Here is a 12,064-nt window from a genome sequence, read left to right as displayed (position 1 = left end):
GAGGCCGCATGCCAGATTGGATCTGGCACGTGGCTTCAGAGCCAGAGTGCAGACGAAGATGTGTGCTGCTCCAGAACCAGCATGCAGGGTTGGACTTGGTACACGGCTCTGGACCAGCAGGCAGTCCCAGACTTTGCTCACTGAGTTGGACCCAGCACCCAGTGGGACTCCAGTCCCTTTGTGTCTTATCAGTCCATGGCTCCTATACACCATATAGGGCCAGCAGCAGGTTTGGGAGCAGGCTCAGGTCCCTAGCTGCTGCCCCTTGCATACCTCAGTTGAAGATTCCCTTCCTACGCCTTTCAGGCTCCCCCTTAAAATTCAATGTGCGTACTGTAGAAGGGGGTGTGTTACGTGTGAGAAAATACAGTAATCCTTCTGTGCGATTGGAGTGTAGTTCTTTTGCACACTTTTATTTCTTATGTAACACTTGAAAGCCACAAGTTTTTGAAATATGCCTAATGAATTTTAGGGAGACAGAGACACTTTCCTGCCAAGAAAGTGTTAAATACAATTTGTTGTTTTCCTTTTGCGATTTGCTACAGTTAATCTGCACCTATGTCTCCCCTCTCCCCTTTACCTTATATAGGGGGCCTTTGAAGAATTTATTCTTTCTATTCCCTCAGTTATTTTATTCCAGGCCTTGGATCCCAAAAAGTCCCTTAGCAGCTCTGAGGCTTTTCACCACTGCAAGTTAGTGCTAGCAACAGGGTGAAACTTGTTTAAACAATATGGAGTAAGAAGCTTGAGGGGTGAATGTTTTGCAGTTTAGCAGTTGTTACATAATTCTTTACTAGCTTTTAACCTTTGGGGCCATACAGAGGTCAAGTTCAGGTAGGATTGCGGCAAGTCTGACCATTCTCTGATAGAGTATATAAAACAGTATGTTATGGATTATAATTTTAAGTCTCCTTTCTACCCTCTGGTTGTCATTTTGAAGATGCATCTCAAATGTGCTTGGCACCTAGGAGGAAAAGAAGAACAGCACGATTGATAGGGTAAAAGCACACTGTGTTGGTGCACAGGTTAAGCTTACATGGAAGAAAGCCAAGAACAAGAGAACAAGGATGTTTGTAATAGTTCAGGAGTCAATTAAGTGTCATATGACAGTGATTATCTATTTGTGAATGAATGAGTAGAACTCTCTGAGGGAAAGAAAAAATACTAGCTTAGTAATAGTAAACTAAAACTTTGCAGTGGCAGAAGACCACTGTTGTTGTTTGTTTTCTGATGAGAAAAAAAGTCAAGCCTGTAACTACATCCAGAAGTATAAAAATCAGTAAACCGATTTAGATTTACTTTTTTGTAGTAGCTGAGATAGAGAAATGAAATTACTGAGTCTGGGTTGGTTTTATTGATTTAGGTGACTTTAAATGAAGTGTCATGTGGCTAAATCTTTCACTACCAATTAAGATTATCTTAAGGGATATTGTATTCTCTCTCTGGGGCTGTCAGTCCAGTGACTCCCCATCCACAAACACCAAATTAAGTTTTTAAACGAGTATTGATTTGGAAGAAGGAAAGACTGCATAGATTTGTGGAAGGGTATTTATGGGTTTAGTGTTGAATTATTGAAGGCGACATAGCTGGTTCTGTAGTACATTTAGGAGATGCAAAATACAAAAAGATTTTTGGGTATTAAGAAAATAGGATACCTCGGCTTATCAACAGTTAGCTGTTTGTGATTTTGCACCTTTACTGATACCAAATTCTGTGACTTTCTGATACTACCTGATGATAGGATTATATAAGTGAAGTGGTATTTATTGTTTGTACTGGGATCCTGGTCATAGACAAATGCCATTGTGTTAGATACTCTACAGACACAAAGCAAAGGCATACTATTGCTCATAGATGTTTGATATGAACTCTTAAGGGAAAAAGTTTGCCAAAAGCATATTTGCTTATTGGTCCCATGGTACTCCTTGAATGATACCTTCTGAAAGGAATATTTCATGTGAGCTTTAAGACTGTGATTTTAATGGCACAGTGCAATAGAAGGCTTGACTTCAAAAGCCCAGGATAGTGTCTTTTTTTATGTGATCTTAAGAGTAAAGCAAGGTCAGTCATTCTTGAAATGAAGAAAAGCTGCAAGTCTGGCAGCGGTGACACATTTGCCCTCACTGCGAACACTGTTCAGTAATGACCCTCGCCATGCGCTCGGTCCAGCTGAGCCAGACTTGTAGGTGTGCTTGGAACGCTTTGTGGAAAAGCAGTCTGCAAACTTGAAGAACTTGTCTCTTTTTTTACATTTGAAGACTGGCAATTTTAGGGAGTAGCCCCTAGTCAGGAGATCAGATTGTGTGCGTGTATGGTAGCAGAACTAAAATTAAACTAAACTATGCTTCCTTTGGTTTATAATGGAGATGGCAATATTTATCCAAATGAAGACTGTTTGGGCAAGTTGCCCGCCCTGTGGTTACACGTTTCTTTAAAACTGAGAATATTGTAGCTGCCTTTCTCTTCAATGCAGAATTGTGGCCCTCAGAAACCAGTGGTTCCATCATGCCGTGACTGATCTGCTTTGATTAGGTATTGGCAGACAGCTATCTACTTCAGTGTATGTGCCCTTGGCTGCGTAGGTCAACATGGACAATAGCATTCTGGGAAACGGGCAGTAGTCTGTATTGTGTTCATGTGCGGTTGTGACAGGAATAAAAGGCATTTTCACGCATAAAATATGTTTGTTACCTAGAAACAGATCTGTCGAGTAAGCATAATGGTCCATTACCACGTGATCAATATGGTGACTGTGGGCTCTGTGGCAGAGCTCTAGAGTGAAGTGTGAACTTTGCCCACTCTGGATTTATGGCTCGCATACTGGCATCGAAGCCTCGGCTACTCATTTCATGGCCGAACTGCACCGGGGCTGTGATGGGTCTTTAGATGCAACAATTGGTGCAACGTAACCCCTTGTAGAAAGGCAAATTTTAAATGAGTTAAAGGCAGCAAACTAAGAGTAACCATGTTACTGTTGGTGAATTTCAGCATCTTGCAGCATAATACAGGTTGTTATCTGCAACCAGTGCACCCTAGTAGTTTGCACAGATTGAGTCCAGACTGCAACAAAATGAATTGCTCTCAAAGCACTTCAGTGTGATTCTTTTTTGAGGCAAATATTCATTTTTATAGATTCCTTTTGTTCCCTTCGCTGTGCCCAGATCTATTGCCTGATGGCTTCTTTTTGTATCTTCCTGTTATTACCATCACTCTACTTTGTGTGCTGCATCTTGGAATAGTTCACTGCTTCTTGCGAGCCAAGTATCCACATTCTCTTCATGTGTTTGTTAAATGTGTTCCATTGGCAAAGTAATTTTTTTAATTAATTCATGAGACATAATTATGGGTTTTTTTCATTACAACATTTTGTAATTGAACTTTCATCAAGTTAGTTAATGCATTATGTATTTGAAAGCATTGCTTGTCTGTCTTAAAATATAAGCCGTTTTTCTTTGGCTTTCTTCTTGCTGTCTGAGTTTGAATACTCCTTTCTGATGCAGTGTAAAATGTAAAGCAGACACAATTGAAAATTTAGTGTTGTGTGTATATTCAGACAAGCATGTTGCAATCTAAAGTCATTTTCATTGCAAGAGTGAGTAACAACCCTTGAGATAGGCTTTGTGTTATACTTAAAAATATAGAAGTGAAAAGATTTTTATTAACCTACTGATCTCTCAAAAAACAAAACATATCAAAACATAAAGCAGACAAAATGTATTGCTTCCAAACACGGTTCCATTCGATGGAACACATTGTGCCATTAATTGCAGCATACTGCTTCCTTGTCTAATTGTATGCCAGTCTTCCTTGAATAGATTTATTTAAAGATGTAGGCCAAGCCAGTCATCACCAAAATAACTGTGCGCGAATCCTGGAAGTTGATATAACCCACCTGAAACGCAACAATTCAGAATTCAGATTTTTCTGTTCCCACTTAAGGTAAAATATATATAAATGTATTGTTCTGTAAATGTGCCCTGCAGCATAAAGACAATCTGGCTTTTTATTCATTTATTTTTTGCTAGTTAATCTGTTTTTCTTTTTGCTAAATAATCTAGTTGTATGCAAAAAGGGCTTGAGAGACTTAAAAAAACCCCAAAAAACAAGCACCTTTTTAAAAATAGGTTTGGACAGTTTTTCAGGACAGATCATGTCTAACTTTTTGGGTTGACTGCAGAATGACATGACAAACCAAAAGACTTATGAAAGCAAAAGAGACTTTTAGCAGGCTGTATCAAAAAACCTGCACTTATACCAAGGAGTTGCACTTTTTGGATAGGATTTTTTTTTTTTTGTTAAGGGTTTGTCATTTCCCCTTTTAGTTAGTGTCAAAGATCACAGTAAAAGAAAAATGGTTTGGGTTTCCAGCGAAGCTGTGAGTGAGCAGAATTGATATGCTAGGTATATCTAAAGCAAAAAAAAAAAAAAAGGGGGGGGAAGAAAAACCTTCAGGCCCTGCTTGTACATTATCAAAAAAGAGTTTAAAAAAATAGCACAAACCCATAGTTTTTAAATACTTCGTGTCACGTTAAAGATTTGTGGAATAAAGTATGATGTGAGCAGGTATTTTTGATGACTGTTTTGGTGGCAGCTCTTGTTTTATTACAGAAGTTGACTGAATTCCCCTTTGGCATTTTAGGTCCTGCAGTTGTTCCTCATCAGTACTATGGAGTACCTTGGGGAGTGTATCCTGCCAGTCTTTTCCAACAGCAAGCCGCCGCCGCTGCTGCTGCAACTAACTCAGCAAATCAGCAGACCACACAACAGACCCAACAGGGGCAACAACAGGTAAGATGCAGCATATTTTTCAGGTGCAGTTGTTATCTTCTATTTGCGGTAAGCGTGTTGTTAAGACATTGCTATTTCCAGTTGTAGCACTTCTGTGTCAAGAAAGGGTTAAACATGTGACAATCCTTTGGACCCCATAAAAATGAGGGAGATAAAGTATTCACTGTAAATTGTAGAGTGGGATTATACCTTTCTTTCCACGTCTTGGAGTTTTCTGCCTGTAGTGCAGTGATTCTCAACCAGGGTGCTGCAGTACCTTGAGATGCCTTGAGATAAACTCAGAGATTTTCCATCGGAGTCCATAAAGTTAAAAACTTTCTGCTCCACTGTGGGTTTTCTGAGTTCTTTGCAGTAGAAGAATTGCTTTAGGCTTTTTGGGGGGTAATAAAAAAAATCAAGTGAAAACTAAGAGCTGGCATTTTCTGAGGAGTGCCTTGAATTTATCGAAGGGAGCTTTGCCTCTAGATCGGTTGATAACTACTGCTGTAGACTTAACAAGCACCAGCTTTAGCACAGTGTTGCTAGCTGCCAGTCTAGAGTGGCAGCAGAGTGGGTGGAAGGCAGCCAGGAGTTAGCCTGGTGCTGGTACAGGAGCTGCCTGGCTGAAGCTTCCTCCCTGCCCAGACTGATGCCGCAGGAGGAGGAGCCACTACTGGAGGCAAGCGGAGCTGATCAACAGCCGAGCAGCTGCCATTGCAGCTGTACCAGGAACAGCCCTGCTGAAAGCACTGGGCCTAAGCATGCATGTGGTGTCTACGCCAGGTGGGAGCAGGCAGGGCTTGATTCCATGTGGAGTGCCACAGGGGCATCTGTGGACTGCACCACCCAGGTGAGCTGTGCTATACGTGCCCCTTCCTCCCTCCCCTCACTCTCAGCTGGCTCTTGCAACCCAGCATCTAGGCGGCTGCTTCCTCTTCCCCCCACCATGTGTGCACATGACACTCCCTCCTACCCCCCTTGAGGCAGGGCACGCAGGCAGTAGATTGAGGCTCTGTCCCTGGCCGCACACTGTGACTGCCCCATGACTGTGCCCTATGATCCTGGCCTTGCCCTCCCGTCCCCCTCGTGAACACTACTTTCTGTCCACCTGCAGCCCCACCCATCCCACAGAAGTTTTGCTGAGTTGTTGCTGGGGGGGGCAAAAGAGATGCTAACGTGGCCCAAAACAACTCATCAAAATCCCTGTGTGGCCCCTAGGCCCAAATAACAGCCCACCCAGGGCTATTACGAAAGGAGGTTATTTAAGAAAGCTCTTTGCTGCAGATGAGTTAGACATCCTGCTAAATACATTGGAAGTTGTAATGAGGAAAACGGTAGCATAGGAATGTTAGACCCCCCTCTACAGATGCAGGTAGCGGCATGATTGGATCTAATGCGCAATCCACACAATTGCACCTCCTGCCATGCCATATGTGCATGGTAGGAGGTGTGATTGTGGAATCGCACATTAAATCTAATCATGCCTTATTGCCAGTGTAGTGGGAGCCTGATCCTGGGCTTCCCTTAGCTCTCCAGGACGCAGGTCCAGGCCTCTCATTCCCAAACCAGAACCCCTGAGCCCTGCTGGTTGCCCCTTACTCCCCACCCACAGCCTCCCCAGCCCTGCCAGAGGGGGGCCTCTATCTGGCAAGTTCATGGAGCCAGGGGTCCAGGTCTGTAGCCCTGTGCCCCCTTTAGCAGCACCTGAGCCCTGGCTGCTGCCCATTGTAGATGGCAGCTGCTGTGGTAGAGCGGAGCGCAGAGCCCGGCTACACGAATGGAGACCACGGGGGGTGGGCTGCCTGCTATGGACTCGGGTTCCCCACCATACTGCCCCCACCCAGGAACTCCATGGCCTAGCGGGTAGCACCTGGCACAGCGGGACAGAGCAGGACCAGGTGGGGAAGCTTGTTGCCGCCACTGGGAGCTCCGCGCCACGCTGGCACAGGGCCCTCTGCCCACCTGGCAGCAGTGAGGGGCACAACTCAGCACCACCACCCCTTCTGCTGCCAGGCAGAGAATTGAAATTATGCACAAGTGCTCTTGATAAAAAAAAAAAAAAGTGGGCATCTGTGCAAAGAAATTGTAGTAGAAACAAGTTGGGTACCTCTTACAGCAGCAGCCAGAATTGCCTTTGGCTGTCCTCAGCTGTGTTATATCTGTTTAACGTGATGGAGATGGCTTAATCTTAACATGGTTTCTTCATGCTGACACATTTTCTCAACTCAACCCAGTTGACAAGGAGGGGCATGGTCTGTTTTGCAGATTTTGTCTTGGTATTTGTTCAACTTAAATGTTATGACATGTTTTGACTTGTAACTGTTCTGCCTGCTCATTAAATATTGGTTGTCCAGAAGAAAAGAAGTATGTATAGCACACAAGAGTTTACAGAACATGGTGATCTAAGTAACATGAATGAAATTTTGCAGTTGACGAGTGCGTGCCCTTAAAAGGAGCAGTATAAACAGCTTGTGAGCACTTTTGTCAATGACTAATTCAAAATACATCTTTGAGTGGGTGGGTAAAGGAGGAAGGGGAAGGCTTATATGACTTTTGGAAAGTCTGTTGAAACTACCTTTTTGAAGTGCAGCAGTAGACACAAAGCAGAAAACTTAAAACTATTGCAAAATTATAATATGTGGAAAATGGCATAAACTCTATATGATGCATCTTCATTTTGAATAATAAGTTCAGTTTTGACTCCATGTAGAAAACTGAAAATTCAGTTTGAAAAAAAAATCCTCCAAAGGAACAACAGAAACAGTGATCTTTAAGTTTCTGTCAGGGGCTTAGGAGAAAACTACTGGAAAGAAGAATGAAGGAAGAGATGTAATATAGAATAGGCTAGCTCTGTAGATGCCATTTACATGCACAGGAAAGAGGGAATTTAAGATTATTGAAGTAAAGTGAGTGAATGACTTGAAATCCTTTTTTACATAGGAAAGTACTGTAAAACTCTTCTGTAGGATCATTTTGGAATATATCATACATGTCTAGGAAATAGTGTCTGAAGTTTGTATGGGGACCAAATGACAGGCTGATCAGAAGATAATTATTTCCTCATTTATACTGTCATGGGCAGATTTAGGATTTTGAAAAAGGGTGGGGGGTGTAGGGGGTGTGGTGCATCATCACATATAACACAGTTTTCTCCCATTAAAAAGAAACTAGAAGCTTCACTGATCAGTAATTACATTTTTAACTCCAAGTCTGTTTTTATTGTAGCAGAGTGAAAATAAATCCTCAACTAATTTGTATCTGTATGGAAAAATAAAAAGTTAGCCTGGTAATCTGATCAATATTTTGTTGTTGTTGTTGTAGTGTTTAAAAATAACTTAGACTAAAGTTGTAACAAGTATGTGCTGATTCTTTAGCTTGGCTAGTTATTGATGTTAATTTAGCAAATAGTAGTGCTGATTCTGTTGTTGCTTCTAAATTCTCGTAGAGTACCACAGGTTTACATTATTGTAGCGATGAGTGAAAATAGTGTCTACCCTTATGGGTGCATTCAGACGAGCATGGACATGTGGTATGTGGCGCTGCAGACCCATCTGCTGTGCCACATGCTGCACAAGCACACGTTCCTCTCACTGCTACTTCGCAGGGAGGGGAGGTAGTGGGGTTGACCCTAGGAGATCCATGCCTTAAAAAAGAAAGTGGGACAGCACACGTGGAGGAAGTGTACACAGCCCAAAACTGGAGCCTGGCCAGCCAGAGCCACGGTCCTGCAGCTGGCCAGGCTCCATGCTGCTTGGTCGCCTTTGCTGCAGCTCCTGGAGGCCCCCAGGACCCCAGGCAAGGCTGCTAGGGCCAGCACAGTTGCTGGCCCCAGCCTCCCCTACCCCACTTGGGGTAACATGCTGTGTGCCAGAGTGGCATACCTTGTGCCACTGCTACTTGTCCCTGGGGAAATGCATGTTCCCACTTGTGGGGATGCACGCCCTATGAGGTTATACCTTAGAAGCAAGCTGAATTTCAAAATCCACATCAGCCATCTCAGGTTATTTAGCTAGAACTCATACAGATGTCCAGAGATTGTAAATTTGACTGGTTTGAGATTAGAAGCTGCTGTGTTTAATTTAGGACCAAGGTTGAAAGACAGCCCACTGCTAAAAGGACACCAGGGTAGACTTTACACAGTTTTATCATCCAGTATCTCATGATGCTTCAGGGCTAGAAACTAGCCGAATCCATTATACCAGTGGTAATTAGAGAAGCTCGGTCTTTGCAGTAGTATACAAAATTCATTTTTTTTGTTTGTTTTTTTTTTTAAAGCCCTTATTTCTGAGTTATGAGAGATTGGACCTTACATCCTTATTCTAGTAACCTTCTTCCTCATTGTAGTCATCGTATGAACTTGGCAACTGTTACCTTGAAAACCATTAATCCAGAAACTAATGTTTTATACCGTCTTAAAGCCGTTTCAGCTTATAAAAATAGTAATCCTTCATGCCAGTGATCAGAAAGCGAATGCTTTGCTCCCTGACACAGTTAATCCCCAAACCTCTTCACCTTTCATGTCATCAATGAGAACAGACTGAAAAGAATTCCTGCGCTTACACCAAGAAATACACATAGAGGGGAAGCAGAAGAAATTATGTGCTACAGACTTGTGCTTTAGGCTTGGCATTCAAAGCAGAGAACTGTCCCCTGTAGGTATGTGCTGAAATGGTTTTTGTAGTAGTTATAGGTTATTTCAAAACAACCACAACTATAACCCATAGAACCCTCAATTATTTTTGTGACTAGAAAGATGGATGCAATGCTTCTGATTAAGTTGAATGTAAGTGTCTGTGTATGTGCATAGTAGAACCTGGATCATTTATATCCACGTGGTTCACAACCTGCTGAGTTGAGGATGAGTTGTTCACCAGTTTGCTGCAGCTTTGCTTCAGAAGACACTTATTTACTACTCAGCTGGATCTCATCAGCAGTCTGGCACAGCTGATTAGAGAAGCAAGAGCATTTGGAATAAAAGTCACAGCAAATCTCTTTGTGGTTCCTTCTGGCTGTTTGGCATGGCTCTGCATACCTGTGTTTACTTTACAGACCTTCATCTTTATAGAGAGCCAGAAACCTAACCAGGGGAAGTATCTGGATTCTTTCTGAATTTTTTAGGTTTTGCCCTTGTTCATCTGTTCTTTAGTTGTTTTCAAAGGTCTGGCAGTGATGACACACTTGCCCTCACAGAACATTGTTCAGTAATGAGAACCTTGCTATGTACTCAAGAGGAGCTGAGCCAGAAATTTTGGAAACCTGCTACAATGGTGTTTATGGATGCTTTCTCTTTTATACTTATGACCTCATAAGAGGTAGCAAATGCATAGAAGCAACAGTATTTCACTTACTGTAGCATGTCCTGTTACATGAATTCAGCACAATGCACTAGCATTGTGCATGCTCATCAGTTTGGTGAAGCTGTTGAAACCACATAAACTGGAATAGATTGGAAGCGGGATAAGCTCATGTTAAACTTTGATAATAAAAGAAAATCTGCAGAATATATTTTTAAGGCATATGTTACTTTAATCTTCTTGTCCATTCTGCTGATGCTTAAAATGATGCTGATGCTTTTCCTTTTAATAACTCGGGAGACATTTTCCTGTGATGTATGATTACAGAATGTCAGTAGTATGTTTGGTACCATGGGACAGCTTTTTAATAAGGTTTACTTGTGAGGATGTGCTGACTTGTGTAAGGTTTTGACATATGATCACCCTATCAGGGAATGGCAAGAAAGGTCAATCCTGATGTCCCTTTAATAACAGGATGCTGTTCTTCAGTCTCAAGAGCTACACATTAGTATATGCAGTTTTTTGTCATTATTACCTATGACTAATTGTCATGTCATTTCGTGATGGTTTCATGCTTGGATCTACCACATGGAAAACCCAACTCGGCTTGTGTCATCAGCCTGCAGGTCAAGCTACCCCCAAGTCTTTCCGTTTAAGTTGTCGGTTTAAATGAAGTTTCTATATGCAGGAGCAGCCAAACACCTTCAGTAGGGCAAATATGATGAATAACCATCTTTTTCCAGTGTTAGTATGTGTTTCTTAAATGTGTGTAGAGTGTTTCAGGTTAGACATGGAGGGGGAACAGGAAAAGGCCAAGAAGTGACATTTTCTGAGTATAGGTCCAATAAACCTGAGAGGAACATGCCATAATGTTGTGAAAGCAGCTCTGTCTATTTTAATATAATTATGGCACTTTGTAAGTGATAGTGTAATTTTTCTTCTTTCTATTTTAATGAATACTCTGTCAGAGTTGCCATCTTGCATAGAAATTGTAACCTGATAAAGAATGCCTCATATTCAAAAACTTGTCTAACTTCATTCCAACTACATAGTTGGTCCAATAAAAGGCATCACCCAGAAAAATCTTGCCTCTCTCAGAAAATGTAGAAACTGTTTTCACTTATTCTCTAGTCCAGTGGCCAGCAACCTTTTAAAAAGCTGCGGGCTGGAACAACCCAGCCTTGGTTTGAAATGGACCAGGTGGCTTCCACCTGGTGGGGAGCTGCATGTCGGCCAAGCAGCTGGAAGCTGTGTTCTCACTTCCAAAGCTTTCGCCCTATTCCTCCCTCCCCCTCCCAGGTGTGATGCAGTTCCCCACTGGCTAGAAGCTGTGCTCGGACCAGTCAGGGGGCATGGGGGTGGGGGAAACAGTGACATTATGAGCGCAGCGTCCAGCTGCCCAGTCTCAGTGCAGTTCTGTGCGTCTAGTCCTGGCGTGGGCACCTGCAAAGCTCTCTGGCTCCATAAGCCAGATCCTGTTGGTGACCCCTGCTCTAGACTCAAAGCAAATAGCCCAGTCAGTGATCCTATTTCTCTCTCAGGTTCTCCGTGGAGGAGCCACTCAGCGTCCTTTGACCCCAAATCAGAACCAGCAGGGACAGCAGACTGATCCACTCGTAGCAGCTGCAGCAGTAAACTCTGCTCTTGCATTTGGACAAGGGCTGGCAGCAGGGATGCCAGGTATGAACTCTGTTAATGCCGGTTAAGGAGGTCACGTAACAGCACTAATTTTCTCAGAACCATTTTTGCTTTAAAACCGAGCATGCTTGCCCTGATGGTGACTTTGGCTGGACAGCGCTTTGTATATTCTCATTAGTTTGTGGGTTGGCAAATGACATTTGCCGCCCCCCCCCCCCCCCAATACCCCCGTTCCAGCACCACTGTCACCTGCCCCAAGTGCAGCCCCCAATATGCTGGGAAGAGCCTGGTGCAGCCCCCACCCACAGTTGCTGCTGCTTCCCTCCCCACCCCCGTGCCCTCCTGGAGCTGCTGCCCTGCACCCC

The 12,064-nt window shown here is 43.1% G+C and overlaps 1 protein-coding gene and 2 non-coding genes across 8 annotated transcripts in view; all 3 read left to right on the top strand.

Moving 5' to 3' along the window:
- Window positions 1-12,064, top strand: part of PUM1 (pumilio RNA binding family member 1) — a 131,454-nt gene that overhangs the window by 83,798 nt on the left and 35,592 nt on the right. For all 6 annotated transcript variants that reach the window (XM_090058669.1, XM_090058673.1, XM_090058672.1 and 3 more), the window contains exons 10-11: window positions 4,640-4,788; window positions 11,603-11,741. In XM_090058669.1, the coding sequence (XP_089914795.1) occupies window positions 4,640-4,788; window positions 11,603-11,741 (288 nt within the window). The remainder of the gene's footprint in view (window positions 1-4,639; window positions 4,789-11,602; window positions 11,742-12,064) is intronic.
- On the top strand, window positions 2,096-2,179 carry LOC149859495 (small nucleolar RNA SNORD103/SNORD85). The gene has a single exon (XR_016443690.1). It is a non-coding gene; the product is annotated as a small nucleolar RNA SNORD103/SNORD85 (small nucleolar RNA).
- Window positions 9,927-10,011, top strand: LOC149859494 (small nucleolar RNA SNORD103/SNORD85). The gene has a single exon (XR_016443688.1). It is a non-coding gene; the product is annotated as a small nucleolar RNA SNORD103/SNORD85 (small nucleolar RNA).

Source organism: Crocodylus siamensis, chromosome 7 (genome assembly GCF_052110815.1).
Source record: "Crocodylus siamensis isolate JL-2025a chromosome 7, ASM5211081v1, whole genome shotgun sequence".
NCBI classification, from domain to species: domain Eukaryota; kingdom Metazoa; phylum Chordata; order Crocodylia; family Crocodylidae; genus Crocodylus; species Crocodylus siamensis.
This window is presented reverse-complemented; position numbering and strand designations above follow the sequence as displayed.